The sequence below is a fragment of the Camarhynchus parvulus genome, chromosome 2, assembly GCF_901933205.1.
Source record: "Camarhynchus parvulus chromosome 2, STF_HiC, whole genome shotgun sequence".
NCBI classification, from domain to species: domain Eukaryota; kingdom Metazoa; phylum Chordata; class Aves; order Passeriformes; family Thraupidae; genus Camarhynchus; species Camarhynchus parvulus.
In genome coordinates, this window is record NC_044572.1 from 130,231,474 (window position 1) to 130,259,161 (window position 27,688).

The 27,688-nt window shown below is 36.0% G+C and overlaps 1 protein-coding gene across 1 annotated transcript in view; it reads left to right on the forward strand.

The window, feature by feature from the left end:
* The window catches only part of VPS13B (vacuolar protein sorting 13 homolog B), a 430,139-nt gene that overhangs the window by 218,897 nt on the left and 183,554 nt on the right, over positions 1–27,688 (forward strand). Inside the window, 3 exon segments of the mRNA XM_030963535.1 lie at positions 6,773–7,007; positions 15,703–15,923; positions 19,932–20,144. Of these exon segments, the coding sequence (XP_030819395.1) occupies positions 6,773–7,007; positions 15,703–15,923; positions 19,932–20,144 (669 nt within the window).

The following is a 27,688-nucleotide window of genomic DNA, read 5'->3' on the forward strand; positions in this document are numbered from 1 at the left end:
TTTGCTTTGTACAAGTTTCTGTAAATAGAAACTCATGGTTTCTATTTTCATCATTACAACTATGAAATTATAATTTTGGGTTTTGTCTACATTGAAATTAAACACCCTTTGAATTCATACAGAAGCTTACACCCTTTGTTTCATCCTTATGCTTTAACTGAACTTTGTAAGGTATTTGCCAGTACCTTCCCAGAAGTTCATTACATGTTATCAGAGAAGCATTTCAACAGACTCCAAGGAAGCACTGCAGGAAAGTTTGAGAACATGCTTCCACACAAATGTGCAATAGTTATTTCTTGTGAAATATGAAGGATTTATAGATATGTTTGCTGTTCTTTTTATTACTATTAGTAGTCCTTATGTCTAATTTATTATGGTTTTCAACACAAATGCCATATATATAGCTTGTTTCTTTCAATACCTGCCCAAATGGGGAATTTGTGCAAGGCAATGTATAGAGGGTAAGAAAATTAGTATCATGACTCTGTATTTCAATTCAAGTACATTTATTTTATTATACATAATGTGCATTTTATTAAACATTTATAACTATATTTAAATAATAAGTTTTTACAGATTTTCTGTATTATTATTTGGCATGAAAAAGGGGAATTTCTGGAATAATTTGTCTGGTTAAATTCTGGAGCATTTAGACTCTGTGGCTTTTTTGTAAAGTTAATTTTCATGTTCTTGGATCTTTTAGTTACATGACTTTAGAACAGAAAAGTCTGTAGTTGTCGTCAGATAGAACTGAACTTCATAACTTAAAATCATCAAAGGATTAGTCTTTTAGTGGAAGTTAGAGTAAGTAAATGTATTTGGAACCAAAGTAACTGGAAAGTTTATTTTGGATCCAAAGCTGGTACTTGCTTAGCCTTAGCCCTGGCTTGCTTCTGATAGAATATTGCATGAAGGTTTTATGCATTGGAGTAGTGGTATTTAAGTAAAGAGATTTGCATATTTAATTATAAAATGTAGGTTTATTATTTAGTTGTTGTAGGATTTTATATGCAGCCTTGAAGTCTTTTTGGCAGTTACTCTGTGTAGGAAGGTAATACTCATTTTTCACATGTTCTTCATACTAATAGTTGCTAAAATGGTGAAGCAGTATAAACACAATTATTTTTAATTGGCTGTTAATGCTGAATTCCATTGAGAACAATGAAGGATCTGTATTAAAAATAAATTAATTAATGAGTAATGTTGCAACAAGCGCCAACTACATAATAATGTAATTGTTACATATAAAACTTAGGTATGTCACATGTCTTTAAATATCTCTGAATTTATTTGAAAAAAATTAATCCTTTTCCTGAAACTACTGAAAATTTTATTTTCTTTAATGCATATAACTTGTAAAAGTTTTTGACAAAGTGAAACATTGAAAGGCAAGAAAGGGGAGGACAGATTTGATAAGTGTTCCTGTTCTTTGAATTGTGTCATTATCCAGGGATCAGGAAGAGATTCTGTGACTTGTAATTTAGCAGTTACAGCTCTCAGCAGTTTTTTGGCAATTATGAGATAGGATTATTTCTTAAGTTGGTAACTTACCACAAGCCAACAAAAATTTGTGTTTTCGGTAACTAAATAAAACCTTTTAAAAGATTTTGAAACTTTTCTTGGGAAAGAACAGGAATGCTGTGAAGCACAATGACACTGTTTTAATTGGTCAAAGAAAATGTATCTGATCCTTATTATGGTCATTTTTATGTACAGGTAGCCTGCTCTCTTAGTTCCTTTACTTACATGTTCTGCTTTCCATTTATAACATTTTTACTTTTGTCTACCTTCAAAACAAGAATTTCTGTTCAATTGTAACAAATACTGCATGTCTGGCTCAGCAGCAGATGGCCTGAATGGTAGAGCAAACTTGGGTGTTGGAGACTGGGCTACAGTCTTACAATAGTGAGTGCACCAGAACCCTCACACGAGGTGTGTAAGTAGTGATTCTTTGCAGCCTGGGGAGTCATTGCAAGATGTTATTCTGTACCCAGAAAAACACATTACCTTGCTGCTGAGAGCCTATGAGGGTTGATGACTAATTCAGAGAAAGGCAACTTCCCTGGAGAGACATGCTCATGCAAATGTCACCTTGTAGAAACTCTCCAGTGCCTCTAATTGAGTTATGTAGCTGTAAAATGTGGGTTATGAAAGGGAATCTTATGTTATCACTATCATGAAAGGCTGAAAAGATTTGAACAACTTGTCCCTCTTCATAGCACTTTTGGGCAGTCACTGGCTTTGTTTTCTTCCCTCCAACCCACCCTCCTCAGTTAGGAAGACCTAATTTTTCAGCAGTATTTATTTCACTCTTGTCTCTAGTGAACAACATTCCTTTTTATAAAATAAGAAAAATACTCCAGTAACTTAATACTTTCCTTTTTATGCAAGAGTCATTGGACATTTTGAGGCTTACATGTTGTAAAAGTGTAGAGTGTAGAGTTATGCTTTACTTAACGTTTTAGAAGTAGAAGGGAAAATACTGCTTGCTTCATTGGTTTATCATTAGTGTACATTATTTAGCATGTATAGGCCTTGACATAATAGAAATGAAAATAAGGGGTGATCCTGTTTCAAGAATGTAATAATTCGTTCTCTTTAACATTCGAATGTGTTCAGTATTGGCAAACGAACATGTTGCTACCAAAACTGAAATCAGATCCTTGAAACAGAAAGGATGTTGCCATGGAAAAATGAAGTAACACTCAGTGCAGCTGCGAAGCATTAATGAATAGGATATTTTTTTAAAAGATCATTTGTGTTTGGTGTGGCTTGGAGGGTCCCAACCAGATGGTTTCCATGAACAGGATCTGACCCCCAGCTTGAGGACTTCTTACTGGCAGATTACTTCATTTTCTTTCCCTTGGATTGTCAGATCCTTACATTAATGCAAGATTTACTGCTGCAGATTTATATTCAGTTACATAAATCAGTCACATCTTACATTAAATTCACAATTTTAGGCACACAGTTTAACAGTTATTTAAAAAGTGTAAAAAGATTTATATGATAGCTTTAATATATGCTATTGATGTAGTTTAATTTTAAGAATTTGGATTACATATATTTTGAAACACTTTCCGATTGGTGAAGCAATCTGTAGCACACATTCTCACTTTTGTCCAGCATATAATTCCAGCATTTTAGGTGCACCCTTCCATTCCTTCACTGGAACTTGTGAGTAGGCAAATTTCCAGATTCTGTGAGTTAAATGTACATAAATTCCATTGAAGTCTATAGTTGTGAATCTGCCTCCGAGAAGTTCAACAGGTGCAACTCAGTTTTGCACTTACTGGGCCTTTGTGCATTCAAGTTGGTAATTTCTTGTGTGATTATAATCATGGCAAAATTTGCTCTAAAATGTGGACTTTTGCCATACATTCATTGTACTGGCCTTTGAAATCCTGCAGTAATGTTTTGCAAAATTTGTTAATCATATAAAACTTTAAATGAAATGCAGGTAAGCCAACTATATCTGTAAGCAATTCTGTAGTATTACATGCTGTCAATTTTTAGCTAATCCAGATTTAGGATCCTGCTGACTGCACCAGTTTGTCATGAATGAGTGATTTAGAGTAACTTAAATAATCATCATCAAAGGCATTACCAAAGGAGATTTTAATATGAATTCATAAAGGTGTAACTTGGTGAAGATCAATAGCAAGATTCACTCTTATCATTTACTAATGGTCGAAACATACAAGGGAAAATAGAATTGGAATAAATCTGGCATTATTTACATGGAGGCCAAAGATGGAAAAAGGTAAGGGAACCCAGATGCTGAGTCATGAAATTCAGACTGGACCTCCTTGCTTGCCAGATCTCTGATGTGGCTTAGGTGCAGCTGGATCTGATCTGGACAACAGTTTATATCTAAGAGAAGAAATGCAAAGAGTAAGGAAGTCCTTTCATTGAGTCATGAAATACAGAGTGGATCCCCTTGCTTTCTGAACTCTTGATGAAGCTTAGGTCCAGGCTTAGTCTCAGACTTTGACAACAGTCTGTCTAAAGGAATTACCTACATGGATTTCAGTAGTATTAATTTAACATGCTATCAGCAGCTTATGAGATCTATTGCAGGTAAGGGATCTCTGCCTTGGGTTACAGAAAGAATACTCAGTCTCAGATAATGAATCCCAAACAAAGGGAGGCATCCCAGCTCAAGGGAAGAGTCACGGGTGTGCAGACCAGTTGCACTTTAGGGAAAGTTTGAATTGAACTCATCCAGAGATCTGTTGATAGTAGAAAGGCCTCTCTGCCTCTCAGAACAGCCTTGAAAGGTGTCCCAGCTCGAGGGGAGATCACAGCTGTGCAGGCATCCTGGCGGGGAGAGCTCGAAGGTAGTTCACTTAGGCTGTCATTGGCTTGTAGTCAAACTGCATGCAATGGGAAGGGTGTGAAAGAGACTCCTTGTACTCACAGCTTTCTTTGTTCCTTCATAACCGAGTCCTGGAAAAAACACATTCAAGTGTTATTCACATGATCAGGCATGATGCTCATTGGGTCACTCTGCTCTTTGTGGGTTTCCTGGAGTTCTTGACCTGGCTACAGCTCAGGCCTTTACCTCATTTGGAGCTTGTACTGAGCTACTGCAGGTCTGGTTAAGGGGGCTGAGTGTATCCAACACACGTATGGAGGCCTGATGATACCATTTAAAGCCCACCAAAATTCATGGTCCAACTCCCATTCAGTTGTTTGAAATGAGTAGCAAAGAGCTGCTTTTGTAAAAAAAGAACTTCCATCAGGAATTTAAAGGGGTGAAAGTCTTGTGATTCTACTTCAGTATTCTCAATACAGCAAAGTAAAATAAACTAAATGTGATCAGAAGAACTTTTCTTCAGTACAAAGCTGTATCAAACTGTAAATGAAGTGCAAAAACTCTACTGAGTATTGAGATCTGTTCTTGAGAATGCTTTGTAAAACATGTCCTATAGATCCTGCTGCTGGCGATGTGATGCAGTATAGTATCTCTTCAAGTTGGTGGAACTTTTGGATTATTACCACATGGTTTGTATATCCAGGCAGCATTTGATGTTAATCATCGTAGATGTGTGTATATATATATGTATGTGTGTATGTGTCTATGAAGAATGGGTGATTTTTTTATAAACTGTTTACTCAGCAAATGCACGGATAGAACAATAGTTATACTGATCATAAGTTCTTTTGTCATCTATTTATCATTATCCCACAATGATTTGACCTACAACCTATTACTAATAGACCAGAACATGATCTGTGTCACTATAAAAATCTTTGCAGATTGACATAGAGACTAATTTACCATTTAAAAAAATCCAAATCTGTTACATCTGTAACAATACACCCTAGCTTTTCATTCAGTATAAATAAAGTACACTCAGCAACCTTGGATCAATAAACTACTTATCAAAGATGTAATTAGCTTCATTTTACAACTCAAACAGTTCTAAATCCAGAAACAAACACAAACTTCATGAACCAATGTATTTATTTTTGCAAAATTCTACTTATATTTTTCTGCAGTGAATTCTTGTCAGTTTGTCTAAGCAAAAGGGTACAAAAATGCTGAAATAAAGATGAGTATCTGTGTACTCAGTAGGCTGGCAAAGTACTTACAGTGCTGTGGAATTCCTGCTCTATTACAAATCACTATTGTGGTCCTAAAGACCTAATATCCTTCAGGGGAGAGTATGAAGTACAAATCTTGGTATTTGCTTTTAAGCTGTGCTCTCTTTAACGATGTCAAATCAAAAGAATGTACCTAAGTTTGCAGCAAACAAATGTTTTTATCACAGCTACAAATAATATCTTGTCCAGGAATTTGTATGCTAGGCTTCTCCAAGCAATGTGAAGCAAGGAACTGAATCACAGCTTGTACTTGCTTAACAAAGCATTCAAGTGTGCAGGCTGTTGGAGCCTTTTGATATCCAGGTGCCAGAATGGTATTTGTAAGAGCCAAGGAAGACTAACAGTCCACAGCTTACATCACCTCTGAGTTAACAAGTTGTGATGAGTCAAGTTCTTGGTTTGGGCTCACTCAGCCTCACTAGAAGCTTCTAAGAAGATGGCAAAATGGTCCGATATGTTCCAGGGCACTGAAAATAAAGAACAAAAAAATGTTACTTCCTATGAAACTGTATGTGCTGCTTCTGATTTGCATTGAAAAGGGGATGAAAGTATCAACTTTATTACTATCTCCTTCTCTTTGTTTAATGTATACACCTCTCTATTTGTTTAAAAGTCAGTCAGTTTTTCTCTAAAGTTTGTGTTTTTCATAGTTTTTGCTAATGATTGCCTTTTTTGTGCATGCTCATTCTGTTGCTTATTGAGCAAAGGCAGAATTTTCCCTGAATCAGTTCTTTATAGAAAGTAAGAACATATAAAATGTTGGCTAGTTCTAGAGACTTTACTATTGCTAACAAAGCTAATGAATGGTAAAAAGTAAAAAGCTTTCCCATTCAGAACGTTCTCTGATTCAATTGCACTTGTACAAAGCTGTTGAAATGTAGATATATGTATTTTCACTTTATATGGCAACACCTTTCTGATGAATTTATACAGAAAAAACATCCTTCTTCTTTCTCCCCTATCACAATCATAATTTATGAGCATATATTATTTCCCAGCATTTTGCGTCATCTTTTCTCTTAATTCAACTAGAAGGTAAGACTATTTTCAGTCAACTGTGATGGATGAATAACTTCAGATTTTGTACGAATATGAATACACAGTGAGGGGGAAAAATAGATTAATCTATTTCTGAGAATCTTTTTTTGTTTTGTTTTTTCAGCTTGAAGTGCAGTCTTGTTGTGTGTTCCTTCCCAATGACAGCCTGCCTTCTCCAAGTACTATTGTGTCAGGTGACATTCCTGGGACTGTGCGGAACTGGTACCATGGGCAGGCCAGTATGCCTGGCACCCTTGTTGTCTGCTTGCCCCAGATAAAGATTATGAGTGCTGGACACAAACACATGGAACCATTGCAAGAAATCCCATTTGTTGTGCTGAGACCCATCCTGGAAGAAGGTAACATGATAAACTCAAAAAACCTTACTCTTTAGTTTCTATTTCTAACTGTCATGAAAATTGTCTTCATTTTATTTTGAAAACTTCTGATTTCATACTGCTTTTTTTGCAGAATGTTGTTATATATTATTGATGTCTAGAAATACTACTTATAAGGTTGGCCCCATGGAAATCAACATGGAAATTATCATCAAAGAGCTAGTTCTGTGATGTTTTGTATATTTGAAACAAAAATAATTTTTTACCTTCATTGGTTTTGTTATTCAAATTATTTTGTAGCCAATGATCTTGACACAACAGGAAGTGACAGTAAATTGGAAATTCTAAGACAGAAGAGGCAGGTTAGGAATTCCAAGAGTCAGGTTAGGAAAAACTTTTCATCCCACCAAGGTCTTGGATGTAACATTTAGACTGGACATTAGCTGAACATTCTTCACTGGTCATGGCACTAAGCCTGTCAGAGTTCTGGATGCTTTTAATATTAGGTAGTCCTGCAAGGAGCGGGGAGTTGCACTTCTTGATCTTTATGGGTCCCTCCCAACTTGAGATATTCTATGATTCAATGTAAAATGAGAAAAGAAATACGTAAGTAGAGCAAACTGTCAAAAGAAAAAAATGAGGCTTTAATGGCCATCCTGACAGGCAACAGTTCTGTGTTCTGTGTTGTGACTTAGGAATTGTAGCAAGGATTTTGTAGAGATTTGAAGAAAAAAATTGTAAAGGTTGAGAAAAATACAGTAGTTGTTATTTGAAAATCTAATATTTGATAGGGCTTTGAGTTTTACACCAGCTTGAGGGAAGGGTCAACTTTTAACATTTTGCAACTGATCAAGAAATGAAAGGAGGAGATAAACTGAAAAGGACCTAGCAAGTGAAAACAAGTTGCTTATGTTTAATATTTTTTATTGTGTTTTGTTTTTTTAAGAGAGGCCTTAGAAATAATGAGAATAAATGGTAAATGGACTTGCAGCAGTGTTCTGAATAAATCCTGATGTAAAAATCTTGTTCCATACATATATATATACACATATATATATATATGTATATACATATATATATATATATATATACATATATATATATATATATATGTGAAAAATTGTATACTGGAAATAGATGAGGCAAATATTCTGAGCTATCTTGAGCCTTGGGTTCCAGGTTTATTTTAATGACTTCTGTGAGAGCTAGTCCATGGATTCCATGGGAATGCCAGTATTTGTGGTTTAACCCCAGCCAGCAATTCTGGCTGAACACAGCCACTCACTCCTCCACCCTGGTGGAAGGGAGAAGAGAATCAGGAGGTCAAAAGCGAGGAAGCTTAGGGGTTGAGATAAAGGCAGCTTAAAAGATAAAGTTGCAGGTGCAAGCAGAGCAAAAGAACAGATTGATTTGCTGCTTCCTGTCAGTAGGCAGGTGTTCCAGCCTTTCTGTTTGACTGGTTTTTTTTGTTTTTTGGAGTCAACTGACCAGGCTGTCTCCCTTACCAGCTCCTCCTATGCCCCCAGTTTACTTGCTAATGGAGCAGTGTGAGAAGCAGGAAACACTTTAAGTACTGTTCAGCAATAACTGGAACCCATAATACCCATATTATGCACAGTTTTCAGCATAAATTCAGAACAGCACCATGCCAACTACTATAAAGAAAATTATGTCTATCCCAGACAAAACCAGGGCATTGGTGTACAGTTAGTTCATTGTTGTATTCCCAAACTATATTATTTAGAAAGAATTCTTGCTGTTTTGAGTATTGATTCTAAGATGACGAGAGGGAGATGCAGCAATTGTTCCATTGCTTTTGTGACAGCATTTTCTGAGAAAATTATGCCATTTTCTCTCTTGCTGCTGAAATATAAACAATTTAAAGGGTATGAAAAATTAAGTGAAAGTCACATTCAAGGGCTAGTCCTGCTCCTGCCATCTGAAATTTGTTTGGATTTATAACATTGTGTTTCTTCTCCCTTTGATCTGCCACTTATATTGGACTCTTCTCCCTTCTGTATTTTACCTTTATTCATGGCAATAGTAATAAAATTGTAGTTTTTAGTATTGAAAATCATATTAGAGATGCTGCCAAATGAAAAGGAAAAGAAGTTTGAAAGAAAGAAAGAATGGTATATGTAGTTTTCCTAATAACTTTCAGTAGGAATGATCTTATTTGCTAATCATAGTGACAGATAGAAGATACATTTAATGGAAGTCTTTTGTTTGTTTTAAACTGATGATGTAATTTAAACCATTTATGAAAGTAAGAAGTCATTTGAGTTTTGTCAGACCCAGATTTGAAGGAAAGAGCCTAGTGAGAGAAAAGAATCCCCCTGCTTGGGATAAAGCCTATGGTAAGGAATTTATTTGTGTGTGGCTTCCTGCTCTGGGAATAATGCCAAACAGAAGTTCTCACAATCTTGATTTTTTTGATTCCCTAATGGAGCCATTGCCTTCTCCCATGCCAAGACTCCCTCTTAAAGAGATAATTTCAAAGTTTTTTTCACAGCTTAAAGTCACCTTCTTTGCTTCTTCCCCTATAGAGGTAAATAATTTTTATGGACTCTTACTGTGAAAGTCTCTTAATTTGCTTCTATTCTTGAACAAGACTTCAGGGACAGTCATACATGTTACCAGCTCTCAGAAATTATATTTAGTCAACTGTGCTTTTCCTGATAGCCATTTTTTGGATCATTCTAAAGAAGATATAAGTAAAAGGCTTTTCCACAAGTATGTGTTGTCTCTTTTAAGAAATCTGTGTGCTCACTGATACAGTTTTCTTATTACATGAAAGATTAAAAGAGGACAAAAAGGGAACATTTTCTTACTGTCATTTGGGAATATTTCAGCCTACTCAGATACTTACTGACCTCAACATGTCAACATACTGTAAAAATAGCTTGCACACTATCCTACAATCAGGTCTTTCCATGTGTTTACAGAGTTTTGCTACATCTCGGGTAATTTTAGTTTGTAGGAATGCTTTTACAGTACTTTCATTCAGAAACACTATGTAGCTCAGTTATTCTAAATAGCTAAGTAATCTATAAATGGATTTATCTATGTAAAGAATGAAATAATTCCTTTGAACTTCTGTGGAATAAATATACACATACAATTAGGTAAGGTAGTGAATTGCATTATGTATTCTTAAGAGTACAAATTAATTAGACAGAGATCTGTGAGATAGTTTTTATTGAAGATGTTAAAGTAGAATCACAGAATCATAAAGCCCGGAAGGCCAGGTTGGAAATGACCTTGAATGATCATCTGGTCCAAATTTGCACGGCAGAGGACCCAAGATGACATTATCCAATACCCTGCTCATTTGCTCCTGAAAGGCTGCACATCTCTAAGGAGGCTGTTCCAGTTAATGATTGTTCTTCTTGTAAAAACTTCCTTATATCAGTATTAAATCTCTCCCAGTGCAACTTGTACCTGTTGCCCCTTGTCTTCTCTGTTTTGACACCTTCTGAAGAGGAGGACCTCTGCCCTATTTGTAGCTGCCTTTTATGTAAAACAGTTACTCAGTTTGAGGAAAACTGAAATGTTTAGAGAAGTGCTTATAGTGAGTTTTGACTTTCTGTGCACATCTAATTTCAAATATTTGACAATTCATCTATAAAATCTCCAAGTTCCAACCTATAGTGATAGGCTAAAATGTGGTAAATATAGTTGGACAACATATGGTCAACACATTCTGTTATGGTCAGAACTTCTGGACTTCTAAGCGATCTTCCAAAAACCTAAACTCTTATAACAGGAAAACAAGTTGAAGACATGAAGGGAACTTTTTCATTGGTAAAGAACTCTCTTAGAGTAATAATGAAAATTTTAAGTATTGATGAAATCCTCCTGTTTTTAGAGGTTTACATTTTCAATTATTTTAGTTATTGATTTTTTAATAATATTAATTAATAATATAATAATGTTCCTCTTTGGGTTCATAGTAGCAAATTTTATGAATTCATCTTTTAAAAAAAGTTTACTTATGTCAGATACAGTAAGATACAGATCTTTAGGTAAGACACAGTAAAATACTTTTAGAAAGCAGTGTTCAAAATATCTTAAAATTGTTGTTGATATTACTGCTAATCATATTCTCATTTTCAAGTGGGTAGCCATCTACTGACACTTATGTGAATCACTATTCCAAATATTTAAATTTGAAAGATGGCTTTTGCTTGTGAATAAGAGAGATTATATATCTTCACAGAATTTTGTAACACATGTTGAAACTCAATAATCTGTCAATAAGTGACTTGCAGGGAAATAGGAAATTAGTGTCATATAGATTTCAACCTGAAAAGAACAGTTAAATGTTTAAAGTAGAACAGCAGTATGTTGGCCTCCTTACAAGTTATCATCTTGCATTAGATTTTTAAAAATGTTTACCTTTAAATTAATTTTTTTTCTGGTATTATATTTAAGATAAATATTTGACATTAAAATAGTGTGCTGTTTCATAGAGGGGTCTGTGTGTGACCTTAAAGATCATCTATTTCCAACCCCCCTGCCGAGGGCAGGGACACTTTTCACTGGACCATGTTGCTCAGAGCCCATTCCAGCCTGGCTGTGAGGACTTTCACAGATGAGGCATCCACAACTTACCTTTGCAGCCTGTTCCACTGTCTTGCTGCTCTTGTAGTGAATAATTTCTTCTTTATATCTAATCTAAATCTACCCTATTTTGGTTTATTTGAGCTTATAGTTGATGTCACCATCTGTAATAGTAATTACTGTGTTTAATTTACCTGGTATGAGAATGGCTTGTAGAATTAGTTCTCATGTTGGAAAATCTGGAGTTATGCAGACATAGAACTACTTTCCTGTCGCATGACTGGGAGGAAGTACGAGTGACCTAACATGTAGTGACTGCAGTATCTTTGTTTTAAACATTGCATGTCCCATGAGAATGAGGGCTTTAGAAATCCCTGTAAAGACCCTGCAGTATGGGTATAGAAAGGGAAATGAAGACACAGTAGTCAGGTTGCTTTTTAAGGATTGCAAGGAATACAAATGGTAGGCCTGGCACACAATAGAGCACATGCATGATGAAGCTTTCATGATCTCTCTCCTACCATTACTGATTTTAAACAAACAAAATTTCTCTTTTGTACAACTGTCAGCTTTGTATACACAACATCATGTACAAATACTACAATTGCAATCTGTTTTTTAAAATAAAAACAACTACTTCATAAAAATGAGAGCAAACATAACAATTATTAGATTTATCAATGTTGTATGTATTGCATATGGGAAGTCTTATTATGAGCATTAGTGATTAACTCTAGCAAAGAAGCAAAGTGCATCAATAAGTACCAGAGAAAGAGCTTCCACATACCAATTTTTTTTATTTATACATTGGAAAAATAATTCAAAAATTCTGTAGGAAATTAGTCTTTCTAAACTATTGCAAGTAGCAGATTAACACCAGTTCTTTGAAAATTTTCTGATGGTTGGGTTGGTCAACTGCCAAATACCTGAAAGTGGTATTTATAAATTTAAGAAGTTATCAAAGCAGTTGAAATAGTTTAATTAATAAATTTTTAAATACAGATCGGTGATGGTGCTCTACAAAATTAAAAATCGGGATTTATTATAGTAGTAGATCAGAATTAACCAGAATCTTCAACCATAGTAGGGGTCCATCATGTGTATATTTTATAATCTTGCCATAATAAATGTTGAGTGTACTGTAGTTCCACTAAAGGCAATTCCAGTTTTCCCAATTTACTTAAAATATTTCAGAATTTCATCAATGAGGTGACAAAATAAATAGTATACATAGATGGCAAGGTTAGATGTAGAGAAAATTCTGCTAAATATGGCACTGACTTTTCCTTTCTACCAAGAAATCATTCTTTAAATTATGGGAAAATCCTATTAGCAGTGTTGCTTTTGATGCTTAGATGCTTTGAATTATTTTTTAATAGTTTCATAAAACAAATTTGAAAATGAATGAAGTTACATTAAAAAAAAAAACAAATAAGATATCAAGGATTTATCAGGTGCACAGTTCCAATGAAGTGTTAGAACAGGCATACAGTGTATATGGAGCTGAAGAAGAGGTAACTGATGACATTGAAGGAATTTCAGAGCTGTGAATTGACTGTATCTTTACTGCAGTTTCTATAAATTGATAACATTTTATCATTGTTTTCCCTTTAAGGTAGATATTGTGTGCAGTCTAGTAGAGCTACCACTGATTTTTTTTCCATAGATATTCTTTCTTTCTAATCCATGAAATATAAACTATGTTAATTTACTGTGGTGGTCACAGAGAAAAACAAAGTTCATATGTAATAATTAGAAACATGTCATTGGAGTTGATTTTGCATTTGAATTTTTTCCATCTATTACAATTATTTTTTTGTGTTTCTTGGATGACTGAACTTGGAAAAAAGCACAAATTAATTGCTTCAGGACTTTTAATCTGCAAACCTTTTGAAAATATTTACAAGTTTCTTTGAACTGAATTCTTCAGTATGAAATAGCTTCAAAATAAACTATTGAGGTTTTCAGTTTGTTCTTAGGATGAGATATAGAGTTTTTTGATATATAGTTTTGACCATATAAATGTATTGCTGAAGCCACCTGTGGAAGAAAAAATAGAAGTCTTACTAAAATAATATGGTAAAAAGATGTTGGAATGGATCTTTCTTTTAATTTCAAAAGCCTTCCAATTTCTTTAAATGGTCACAGTTAACAGTTGGTGCTATTTCTTAGTGTTGTGATTTCTCAGCAGGACAGTATTGACTGTAGGTCACACCAGGCAGCAAACACACTCTTCATATATTGTTTAAAAACACTGGTTTGAATTTTTTACTGTCCCATGAGACCCCAAGGTACATGGCCCAGTGTACCTTAGTCTACCATTTTCTCCTCTGATTCTCAAGACTGGCTCCCATGCTTCTGGGTATTAGATTAATTTAGACTCTTTATCCATTACTTAGGCCAAAATTTTGAAAAATAAAACCTCATACCAAATAACTTTCTGAATTTTCCTGTGGGAAGGAGAACTTTTCTCCTTCTCTGTTGTTCCTGCAAAGATGAAGACTGTTTCAGGCATGGCTGAGGTTTGTGGATGCTCAGCAGCCTGCTGTGTTTGGATCTGGCATTTCATCCAGCTGCTTTTACATTACTTCACATTGGGACAGGCAGTTTCTTTTGGTGGATTGAAAATTCATATGCTGAGCACAGACTCTGTGTTGTTCAAGTGGTGACAAAAAGGCCCAAGTTCCTCAGTAGGAAAGCTGACAAATGGGATGAAGATTTTCTTAAAACAAAACCAAACAAAAGAATCCCCAAAGCCCCCCTGAAATATTGTTATGTTCTTATACCTCAGAAGAGCAAAAGCCTGTATCTGTTTCAAGTAAAATTAGAATTATTCACATATCTTTGATTGCCCTATTTTCCTCACTTTTCTTGAGCATTCTTTGAATTTTGTTTCTCCCAGAGCCTAATATTTTTCCTCTGGGACCTGGCTATCATATGTGAGATTGTATTTGCTTTACATGGCAAGATTTTGGTAGTGGGGTGGACTGCAGGGCTGACATCTGTGAGAACATTCCAGAAGCTTTCCTCATATCTAACAAAGCCAGTTCCAACTGGCTCCAAATGGACTTTCCCAAGTTGAATCTGTTCTGCCTATGAACAGTAACAGGTGAATTATTTCTCCCTGTCTTCTTCCAGTCTTTTGTTAAATTTTCTCTCCTAGTCCAGCTGAGTAAGGAGTGATAGCAGCTGTAGTGGGTTCCTGACACTCAGCCAGGCTCAACCCGCCACAGGGATTCTGTTTCAAGTCCTGTGTGCTCAATTCCTCTCAACTCTAGCTGGTAGAGCTGTTGAAAATTTTCCTTCACCAAAAGGAGTTCCTGTTGGCCCTTTAAAGAACTACCTGAACAGTTCTGTGATCCAAAAGTTTAGAAACTTTTATGTTTCATCTATTGACAACCTAAAGAAAACTGATTGTACAGAAACTGTAGGCATTTTGTGTTCAGCTGTGCACTGCCAATTCCCTCAGTGATTATTCCTTATAATGATTCCTAGTAGGATGCCAGGAACTTCTCTGGGTAGGCTTCCTCCTAAACATAAGAAATTAAGTGCTAAGTAAATGTCCATAATATTTTTTTTAAGAAAATCTATCATCTAGGAAATTTAAGTGAGGCAGTAGAAAGAGCTGCCCTGTGAGCATTGAAATAGGCTTCACTCTGCAGCACCACTGTATTGAGATGCAACCTGTAGACTTTTAAAGGAAGGAATTCACTTTTATAGTGTTACAACCTGTAAACAGATATAAGTATATAATAGAAGGAGTTGCCTCTGAACTGCATCCATACGCTGAAAAAAGTGGGGAGTGTTTTCTAGATATTCTTCAGTTTGAGGAAAATTATATGAAGAAGAAAGATTTCTTTAAAGACTATGTTGTACATGTTTGTTCACAGTTTGGAGTTAAAATTCCCAGTGGATTTCACTTTTTAGAAGTTGTAAAAAATGTATTGCTATTGTTTAGGTTTTGAAGTATAGCATGGAAATAATGGTTGAATTGTATTTATGACAGTTTAGGATCAATTTAATGGTTGTGGATTGCACTTGCTGACTTCTAAGGTGGTTTAGAATAAAGCCTTTGCTAGTTTTGTGAAATTAATATCCTACTTTTTATTTAGTAGTTGTTTAACTGTTTAACACCCTTCTTTTTAATCACTAGGTGATGCTTTTCCATGGACAATTAGTCTGCATCATTTCAGCATATATACCCTTCTTGGACAACAAATGACTCTTAATTTGGTAGAACCAATGGGCTGCACTTCTACTTTAGCTGTGACTTCACAGAAACTGCTTTCTTCAGGGCCAGAATCCAGACACTCGTTTGTCGTCTGCCTCCACGTCGACCTTGAATCCCTTGAAATAAAATGCTCCAACCCCCAGGTTGGTACATTTAATTGATTTATAAAAGGAAATTAAAAATAACTTGATTTAAGTATGATTGATCTGCATTTTCATGAAGAGGGGCTCTATCTTAATTTTTTTTTAACTGGGCCATCAAGATCAAGGTGCTTAGATTGAGATTTGCTTTGAAGCTCTCTCAACTTCTGTAATTTAAACTCTTTTCCAAATGTAATAGCTGTAGTATAAATGCATCTTTTAGCTGATGGAGTGAAATGAATTGCAGATGTACCATTAAATGCTATGATACTGTTCTGCTGTCACTGTGGATTCTTATATTGAAGTGGTTTAATGTAGGTTTTTTGCTACATTTTCATGGAACTAATGTTTCTTTGAACATAAAGTGTCTTTTAGGCAAATAATGGTATTCTGCAGTAAAAGAAAGAAAAAACAGATGAATTCATGTAAACAAAAGTTACCACCTAATTTGTTTTTATTAAAAGGAAAAGGTGTTCTTAGATTTTTTCAGAAGGCACATCTTGTATTTTAATTACTTGGACCTAGTTTGCTGTAATTTCAAATATAGTAGGTATTTAATAATATTAAAAGTGGAATGGCATTGTTATAAGCGCAAGTCTTACCTAAATGTGAGTTGAGAACTAAGAAGAAAATAGAAAAATACAATATTTTTCGAAGCATTCCTGTTAAAGTGTAATTAAGTAATTTGTTTTGCAAATGGTAAGAAAATATTTCCACTAAAAAACTGAAACTCTAAGCTACATATAAATTGTATTATGTGCATAGTGAACTGTTAAAATGAAGTTGTAATATGGAATATTAGATCAGATGTTGTTGTCTTAAAGGGTGTCCTCGTACACTGTGATGTTATTAACTTACTGAAGTATTCTAATGACTGAAAGGATGCAGAGAAATTATTTGAGTTTACTAAAGGTTCTGGAACTGTCTTTTCTCCTTTACATGTGCCTTACTTGTCCTTTCTTCTTTACTTATGCAAAAGGGAAGGAAAAAGGCAATCAGTCTTCTTGAACCAGATGTCGAAGGATAGAATATGAAAAATGCAGTTCCATAAACAGCATTTGATAGCCATAAATTCACAGTATGAAATTCAATTCCTTACAGTGACAGGCTGTATTTTTTCTGTAGATGACAGCCTCAAACTAGGTGAAATTTGGTGAATTTGTTAAATGGTAGCAAAGGTGAAGTATTGTATTTATATGACTATTAGGATTTAATGTGAAACCATGTTCTGATGGTTGTAAAGTCAATAGATACTTCCAGTGTGCAAAATTGCCAGGATGTTGTCCTTGGTTGTAGTTTTCAATTTTGTAGTAATATGTTATTTTTAAAGTATAAAATGCTGTAACATATTGAGCTTTACAGATTTTGCCAAGTAGTCAGTGGGGTCTTATTGAGTTATGTGTGGTTTTGCTGAGGAGGGAGTGGAAGCAGTGAGAGGGGGAAGCCTTTTTTAACAAATACTGGCAGTTACCCTTTTTGTTCTACCATTTTTCTTCTCTTAAATAGTGTGTTCTAAAAATAATTATTATATATGCTCAAAAATACTTAGAAAGGAGAGAAGCCTTACACTTATACTGTCCCTTCTCATATAATCAGAAATGTTTTTGTAAAATATTGAGATTATACATTTGAAAACATGCAGCCCACAAGAGGAAAAGGAATCTTTCCAATTTAGTCAGTAACAACCAGTGGAATGAAATAAAGTGCATTAAAAATAATTTACCAAAGATGTGACTTTATCAAAGTTTTGAAATTTTATTTACATGTAGACATGTGCCATCTTTTTTGTTTTAATGAGGCTTTATTGTGAGGCTTTTTGGTATTTTCACCTTTTGACATAACTCTGTGAAAATCATCTCTCTCTAATGGAAGTGTGTTTTTTTGTTCGCTGAACTTATATCACGGTTGTGACGGCCACGATACACAGAGTATCACCATGCAATTTCAGAAGGCTTTAAGCATTTGCCCATACAGAGTAAAATCATGTCACTTCAGAAGGCTGCAAGCATCTGCCCTTCTTGTTCTTTAGCCCAGCCTTTTATACCCCTCAGTGTTCATGCATTGCTCCTTTGTGCCCTCTGTTCCCTTTGGTGATTGCTCGGCACTCCACGTCTCATCGCTTTCAGTACTGTTCATCTGTTTTTCCCAGCTGTAGCCCATTGGGGATGAGCCTTGGCCACAGCCCCACTCCCAATTACCACAAACCCCATGTACCTACAAACTATAGGGACTATATTTTGTCCCTAGCTTCAGAGTGGGATATTTTGATCATACTGCTTGGTTAGCTGGTTGCTGGTGATGTTCAGAGACATGGCTACTGCTGTCTGAAATAGCCACTGTTTCAGAGCGGCTGGAAAGATCCTAGCCTGAGAAATTTAAAAAGTCTCCCTGACAAGATAAGTAATTATTAGCTGTAATGATTATGACTGCTGCAACCCCAGTAAGATTTGAACCTTTCATTGTTGGATTAACTGATGACAAACCTCTTCACCTTGTATGTGAACATGTATGTAAACACAAGTTCCTTCTTTTGCATTACTTTCTGCCTTTAGGAACAATAGCATAAATAAGTTTCTGAAAGCCCTGCTTCATTAAAACATAAAAACATAGATTACGTTGTCTTTTGGTTTCTTGGAAAAAAACTGGGACATGAGGAAATTGCAGACATGTATGATTTGGATATCTGCCTGTATCCTATTAAATTTCTATAGATAATTTTGCCAGCAAAGTGTCAACACCAGTTAATGTTGTATTAGTCAATCAATTGGGTGGACATTACATTAGTTAGTTGCATTAGGACATTAGTTGAGCTTCCTGCATTACATGGAAAAGACTCAGGAAAACTTAGAAATTTGAATTCGGTAATTTAAAGATTACCAGTGCCTATCAAAGTGCTACAGACACAAAATACTTTAGAGCATAACTGAAGGAGTTCTTCACCAGAGCCAGAGTTGTTTGGCTGTAGATTGCTCTGTATATGAAGGAAAAAAAATGTACTGTGAAGTTTATTTCCTCTAAGGAAAATTCTGTCAAAAGATTATGTGACCTGCTCTGTGTAAACCTTGAAACTTCAAAAGAAAATCCAAGTTGAATTTAGAAGGTTTTTATAAAATTCCAGCATTTCACCTCTTAAGAAAAGACTGCACCATGTACTTTGAGACTTCATCACACATTCTCACGCACAAAATCAAGTACTGTTTTATATCAAATATAGATTGACAGCAGTGTTTTTCTGCATCTGTTCTGCCCACATAAGAAGCCAGCTTCATAGAGCATAAGTGTCCTGAGGCTTAAAGTTCTTATAAATATGAGAATTTAAATTTTTTATAATGGCAACTTTGGTATGGTATCCAGCTGTGAATCTGCTTATATATTATTTTCAGTTTTCACTGACCTTTTTTATACAGTATATTCCAATATGTTGTCATACAAATTCCATGATTAATGCCTATTTACAAAAACTTATGTAAATATCTTAGAACTGAGTCAAACAATGTGCAAGTTAAACAGTGTGTTTCTAAATATTGGAATGACATATACCGGGAGACTGTTGAGTTTGGTAGTGAGTATTCTTCCAAAGCCAGATCAGTTTCATATGCTGCATGGGATCATTATTTTAATAGAATTGGAGTGATTAATTTTGCATTGTTAACATTTTATAAAGTTTACATGACTTTTCCTAGAGACAGTATCTGTATGTATGAAATATATGCTAAATTACCTTTGCTTAATTGTTAAAATTTTTGTTAGTTAAAGTTTTACAAGACCATATTATTGGTTTTTTTTGAGCTATGTGACTTATGCAAAGAACAGATTATTTTTATCAAAGTCAATATATTGTAAATGATGCTAATTATTTTATTTGCAATGTATTTGCTTATCAGAACATTGTAAATGGTGAGAAGTTCAGTTCTGCTGTGTTTTAAGTCTCAGTGGAGGACTTTGATGATTTTTCCTTCACCTTGTTAAGAAAAGCTTCATCCTAAAATTCAGTTTCATTTTTTCCTTTAGGTGCAGCTTCTGTATGAACTGGCTGAGATCACAAGTAAAGTTTGGAATAAAATTCAGAGGAAAGGAGTTCTATATCAATCTGTGTCTTCTGTCTATACTGAAACCATGACAGGACCTGTTCCTCCTAGCTCCCCAGTTAAAAGTAGCATTGGTACCATTCCGCCAGATACCAGCACATACAGTCCATCTGCTGACATTGGAACCACTACAGAGGTATTTTTATTTCTTAAAAGAATGTGTTGTGTGAGTTCTGACCTACAAAATGTAGTGGTGTGCAGTCAAGGAAGAATCAGAAAAATCAGAAAGAGTAGTAGAGTCCAGGTGGCTTGCCCGAATAAACTAATGAACAATACTTTATTACTCATTTTGATGGAAAAAAAGAGAGAAAAAAAATTTGCTGTATTGGGTTATATTTATTATTTGTTTTTATTGTTTCTCTTTGAAGTGAGTGTGTATTATCTTGTGGTGGAAAACTGTGGTTAGTGTGTTCAGGTGAAGAAGCATAAACCATTTTTCAAGTCCAGAATTAGCAGAATAGTAAGTGTTGTTTCGAAAATACCTCTGATACCTGTGCTGCTTGTGAGCTGTTCCAAGTAGTCAGCCAGTCACTCTGATGGCTGGGTCAGTAGAGAGCTGCTGTGTGTAAATTGCATTGGCAACCAGGAGAGGTACTGGGCTGTGAAGGCTTCCAAAGTTGGCATTGCACCCCAATGGAGCTGTGTGCTCACCCCACCTCCATCCAGCCACTGTTGAACCACTGTGCCATCTATGACCTACTCCTGGAGCTCAGTCCATTCCCCTGTCCCAGCTGTCCATGTCTCACACTGCTTCTGTGGCTCTGTCACACGAGCATTTGGATATTCATCTTCAGATATAAGATTGGCCACTCGGGTTTATGTATTTCTGCTTCCTTAATTTATAACACTGTGTAACTGCCTGGAGAGATCTGGTACCTGATCATAGTGTCAGTATTTGCCTGAGACTGTAAAATATTCAAAGCAGGGGGAGAAGTCCTGTGCCACACTGAGGAAAGCAGGCTAATTCTTTTATCAGCATGTGCCGTGTTAAAACTTCGCCCATGAGTACCATTGGCCAGAAGTTACCAGGTAGCTGGTATAGAGTAGAATGGGTGGTCACAGGAAGCTTTGCAACTGCACAGGCATAGTATTTGTGGCTTTCTTAGTGCCCCTGTCAGGTTTACAAGTTAAAAGTTGACCTTGTTTATGCTCCAAGAGCGAGTCAAAAATGTGTCAGATGAATTGAAGGTATACCAAGGTATACCAAGGTATCACATGTATTCAGTGCTTTGTTTTTAACATAAATCTATAAGAATGTAGGGAGACTTTTCTGAATGACTGGCTTTCAGTCTCAGGATAGCCCCATCAACTTTAGGAACACCTCATTGAACAGCTCTGAACACAGGCAGATATAGAGTAATTTGGATTCTGAGTGCAGGCCAGGATTGGCTTAGCCCTCTGTATAGTTTATATTAATTCTCAGGTTTGAAGAAGATGAAATGGTGATTGCTAGCGCCTACTTTTATATGCATTGTACACACACACCCCCAAGAAATAGCTGACATTAAAAAGTGTTTGGGCTAGAGTTTCAGTTCTTAAGTTGTTCCACTGAAATATTTGTAGATTATTTAAATAGCCTTGTGTTTGGTGTATATCTACGTGTGCATGATTTTAATTGTGAAAAATATTGCCATGGATACAGAATTGAAGGTAAGCAATAATAAGAAGAAAACAATATGGTCACAAAAATAGTGGTTTTCCCCCTACTTACATCAAATTAATTTCTCATTACAATCAGAAACCACCAGCTTTATAAATAACAATTTGTTTTTGGTCCTCTATATAGACAGCAGTATTTGGAGTACATATTGTACTTGGAGCATTAATTGAAACTACTCAATGATGTTTTAATCCATATATTACCAAGATTATTTTAGTAATATGGGTCCAAGTTCAGTGTTCATATCCTACCCTACAAAATGTTCTTCATAATTTATTTAATTTTCTTCGTATTCTCAAAAAAATGTTATACACTGGCTAGAAAATTTCTTCTCCTAAAAATTCTAAATTATCTAAATGAAATTTAGTGAATTAGTGAACAAGGGACAATATTAGAATACATAATTAAATAATAATATATATTTCTGTAGGTTTGACTTGGGGAGATTTTCCAGAAGTTAGTTTTTTATCGGACTCTGTATTTTGTTTATATATTTCTATAGTTTTGAGCCTTGACATCTTGAAATGTGTCGAACAAAAACAGCCTTGCTGCCATAGCTATGGGATTTTTTAAGTTTATAGATTTTATAGTTGCTGTATTTTGCTCTGAGGGAGACACATGATTATTTTTAAAGCTTCTTTCAGCTGCAACAGACTTGCTATAAAAGAAGAAAGCAAACTTGCGCAGCTATTTATATCAGATAGCAAAAAAAAAAAAGTAATTTGTTTATGTGATTTGTGAATGATTTATATTTTAAGCTGTGTCTAATTCTTTTCTTGCTGACAACTTGATGTGAGCACCATGTTTTGATGTGGATAAAGCTACCTAGGCCTACTGACTTTTAGCCTGGGTGGTGGTCGGACAGGGAAACATGAGTGAGAGGCTTAAATACTGGAGGCTGGAAACAGTTAATCATTTTTACCATCCCTGCCTTGGAAAAGGTAAGGTAGTGCAGACTGCAACAGGCCACTTGTTACTGTTTACTTAAGTACAAACAGTGGTAGAAGTGTTTAGTCCTTGGGGAAACTCAGTGATTGAGCAAGAATGCAGAAATTATTTTGATAAGGCATAGCATTAGTGTGGCCAAACTGTGATCATCCCTGAGCTTTAGGCAGGCCAAGGATGAAGGCCTCATATGTTTGGATCTTCCTGATGAACAAAGATAAATTCTGGTAAGAAAATAAACTTAGTATATTGGTCAATTTGCAACAATTGGTAAAAGAATTAAATTGTATATTGTAGGACTTGGCATGAGAAGTTGTGGGAAAATAGTTCAGGGTTTCTGACTCTGGCTTGATTTTTCAGTAGATCTGGAAACAGAGCAGAAAAGTAATGCATAAACATATTTAACAATAACATGCTGGGTGCTGAAAATCCAAAATGAAAATTGAAACTGGATGAGAAACAAGAGTCTTTCGTCTCACTTCAGTTTCTTAGTTTTTTACTGCAAAAAAATTCTGTGAATTTGAGCTTATAAAAAATAAAAAAAATATGTCAGCTACTTCAGACCATCTGTTTTTCAGGCTCTTTGGCTTTGCCTAATGGTTGTGGTTACAGTACCATGAACAGAGGGCTAAGAAGAAATGCAGTCTCTTCCATTTGTTTGCCTCCCAAAGGACAGTCATACAGCATGTTCTGTCTTCAGAGGAGCATCTACCACTGACAGAGGGAATGGGCCAATTCAGCTGTTTACACAGGTTTTCCCTGCAGAAAAAATGTAGGTAGTATGCTGAAGATGAGCTGTTGAAGGGGGCAGAGGCAGCACCATGTCCCTCTGCCAGGGACAGGGTGTTGAGCAGCTGAGGGTGTCTCTGGACCAGCTCTGCAGCTCCATGGCTGCCAGCAAGAGATCGCTGCTGGACACCACAGCCCAACCCAGTGTCAGCTACACTGACCTGCTGCCACTCCAAGGGGGAGTAAGGACAAGTCACCTGAAATTCTGGGGGGAATGCAGTAACCCAAGTACAGAATTGTAGGTAAGATGATGCCCAAGGGAGTTGAGGCCCTTGTTAGGGTTTTCAGGCTGTGTGGTAGAATGAATTCCAAACCCTGGGAGTTGCAGGTCCAGCTTCTAATGATACATCTGGGTTGGTATCTGTAACTTTAGGGTAAATGCTGTTCTTCAGAAATCTCACAAATACAGTTTTAATTAACCTTGTGCCAAAATTGCCAACTGACTGATTCTCTAAAAGGCATTATACATAATTTAATATCTTCAGAAAAATAATCCAAAAGAAGTGTGGCAAAATTATAGTGTGGTTTTCTCCACAGTAAAGTTATCTTTGTACTCAAACCACTAAATAAAAATAGCTCTCTGTGGAAAAAAAAACCCAAAGAAAATGCATGGAACAGCTGAAAACATTAAATTACAGAAGTAAAGGAACCCAATCATAAAATTCAAAAATTACCATGGTAGCAATACGTATTTGCTGTTAAGTGTACCCCTTTAAGTTTAATCAGCTATTGTTTACTTCTTTTTCAACTACCAGAAATGTAGAGACCTGCCAAAATTTTAGAATAAAGTTGATTTTCATTCAAAATCCATTTTGGAACATATTCAGTGGGAGAGTGGGGCGGTGTGTGGAAGACAAGAAGAGACTGTCTCTCATTCCCACCCATTCCATCACAATTTGTAAGTTACAGTTTGGCAAAATGAAGTGTGTTTATGGTACAAACAGAACTTGAAATATCCCTCAGATTAAAAAAAAAGAAAAGAAAATAAAAGCTTTTTATAGAATGCAGGGAATAGAGAGCCACAAATGGGTCCACAGAACATCAGCATTGTCAAGTACATTGGCTTGAACTGTAAATAAATATCAAAGTATTGTTTTTTCCCTTTCCTTACCTTAATTGGCTTTTATGTCTTGATACTTTGTGAAATCCATCTGAAAACCTCAGCACAGGGAAATTCTCTTTGGCTGGCTCCTTCCTTCAGATCTGCCCTGCTGAAGGGATCTGCCCAAAGTACTGGTGACTCCACCATCTTTTTCGAGCATGTGTGTTTTGATGAGAAAGGTCATCTCAGACGCAGTGAAAGTCCAATACTGAATCATCCTCTTTTAGGGCAATCATTCAAAGGCAAATTACGAAGGTCTGGGCAGTTGAAAGGCAGAGTGTCAAAGAAGCTGTGTGGATGTTATACAAAAGAAACAGAGAGGAATTGGTTGTCAGAAATTGAAATGATCAGAACTAATGCCGTTCTCATGGCATGAAATCTCAAGTCATGAAATAGGCTTCTCTGATGTCCTCTAAGAATGAGGACTTTGCAAATAAAGACTCATTAAAAAGGGAGATAGGATTCTCAAAGCATTGTGGTTTTGGAAGGATACATTTTTCACTCCTACCTTTCATTGCTTTACAAGTGAGCAGAGCAGTTGAAGGGAGGCAGGCTAGTGTTTGCAGAGGGTTCACAGGCATAGTTGAGGACAGCACAGTGGCTGGGTTATGTCACTGTCTTGTTACTGGTGCCTACCATTTCAGGAGAAGCTGTAAGGACTAGCATTGGTTAGCACTGGACGAGTGACTGCTCTGCCTACATCCTTTCAGTTGCTGGGGAGCTTGCAGGCCGGACGCTCTCCAGGACTACTTTCCCCTTGGAACTTTTTCATTCCAAGGACAGGTGCTGGCATCCTTGAAGAAAACTGAATTTTGTTTCAACTGAATGTTGAAAAGATATTTACTCTCGTGTCACTGTCAGTTAGTGCTGCCTTGTAGGATAATTAAGTGGCACTGGAGAGAGTAGAGCTCTTTGTGGACATAGTAGGAAATATCTTGCAAGGACACTGTTAGCAAATAGTATTAAGAGATGGAAATCTGGACAAAAAGGCAAGAGGCAGGAAGGATTTTACTGGAGAAGCAAATAGGAAATGCAAGTCACAGCTTGTGAGAAAGAAGTTAACCTCTGCCCGGAATGTGTTATTTAGCAGGTTCTGCCTTTTTTTTTTTTTTTTTGCCTCATTTTGTTGGGTGCCATATGTTCAATGTGCCGCTCCAGTTTGGGAGCTAGATGCATCATAGTGAAATGAGCTATCTGATGTTTCTCCATTGACATGTCCTGCTGTGGCAGGCATTAAATATTATTAGATACACAGCAGGAGGCAGGTCCTGCTATATTTAATAATTAAATTTGCAGATAGTGTAAGAGTAAAACAGAAGAGGAAGAGTAAACAAACACTAAAAGCAAGAGGGTGATGCTAAGTCCATGACTTGGAGAGATATTTCAGGTGGGATTGTGTGAGGAAATTAGTTCACTTAGAATGTGATAGGGAGCAAATGCTTTTTGGACCTCAGGAGTCTAACAGTTTTTCCAGAGATGATCACCTATGGCCCTTCAGGTAATCTGTTCAGAGCTGTAAGCAACCATGCCTTATATAAGATAAATAAAAATAAATAGAAATATACTTGGTTTTATTCATGCATTTTGATTCATGCTCCACTGTCACTATAGATGATTGAAGGTAAACTGGATCTTAATTTTCATTGCATCACATCATATTACATCTGTTAAGCTGGTGCAGATATTATAGTCTCATGTTTAGGTGTTATTTTCTTGAAACATGCACTGGTTAGTTGGACAAGCTTTCCCTTCTCATACGAATGAGTATCTGGAATGGTAAGTTCTTTGAGTCAGCTGTTGACAACGTAGATGGTTTCTTCCTAATTGTAGTATCACTGGGCTTTTCACGGTAAAGGTTCCTGCATGCTGATAAAGTCCCTTTGCTGTTTCTGTGTCCTCTTAGAGTTTAGGAAACCTATAATTAAAATGTAGGCCTGAGTTGAATGAAAATGTGATTTGTCATCATAAATGTTTCCATGTGAGCTATGTCATTAGGTTTGGGCTAGGTTCTACCCATCCAGAAAATAGATTGCTAACAGAACTTCCATACTTGCATTTTCCAGCCTTGGGCTGCAGAATGAGGCAAGTACTGTCAGACTTTAATTTTGCTACTGAAGGTGAGCTTTCCTGAGCATCTGAAATTGAAATGAATTCTGAATCTTGCCTGACAGATTAAAATGGTTTCAGTCCAATTGTAGTGCTTCCTGTGTAGATCTGCCTTCTGGGTGTCTTCCATAGAAATAATCTTGGCTTTTAATTATATAAATCTCAAACATGTTGTTCATCATATTTTATAATGCCTAATCCCACAAACCTTTAATGAAAGATAAGACTTTGGGTGTTTATTGGTCTGTTAATCTTAGAAACAGCTTGGTCTTAGTGGATCAAAGTGACTAAACCTTTTTCCTTTCTTTGTGCTTGAATGAAGAAAATTTACAACACATGGTGGAGTTGCAAGTGGCGATGCTTCTGGATATTCAGGAGCTTCTGGATGACATTAGTGACTTAAGTGTCTCTTGCATTCAGTTTAATAGGCTATAAACACTGGGGGCTGATGAGCAGTTATATGTTTGCATCTTTCTTTCCCTATCTGGAAGATCCAGCAAAGGAGCAGGTTGAGGTCCTTTGGCTAGTAAATATTATCAGAACAGGCCTGCATTGCTCTAATAAGCCCACATAACAGAATTTTCAGTCATTTGTCATCATCTTCTTTCATTTGTCATCATCTTCTCCTAAAACATTAATCTTTGTGTCTTCTTTATTGAGCCCTTAACATTTTAGGGAAGACACGGAGATAACTGATGGCACAGAAGCTTCCACAAGCTCATTTGTCAACATTTCGTGCATTTAAGAATATTACAAGTGACAGTCATTTTTTAAACAGAAGTATTTAGAAAGTGGCAAATAAAATATTGCCAAGTCTTACAGAAAGCTATTATTTTCTGAAATCTTTTTTCCAAAATTACAGGGAAGCACGTACAAGGGGGGGAAAACAACGCAGTGTGTACATAGTGTAGGGGTTATGGCCTTGCTGAGTGGCTCTTCATTTGGTGCTTCCAGTGACTCTTCCTTCATTGCCTTTCAGATATGTGCAAGCCTCCATATCCCTTTTGCTATTGCATCTCCAAATATTCCTATTAGCCTTTGTTTTAAATTGATGATGGTGTTTCCATAGTGTAGCATT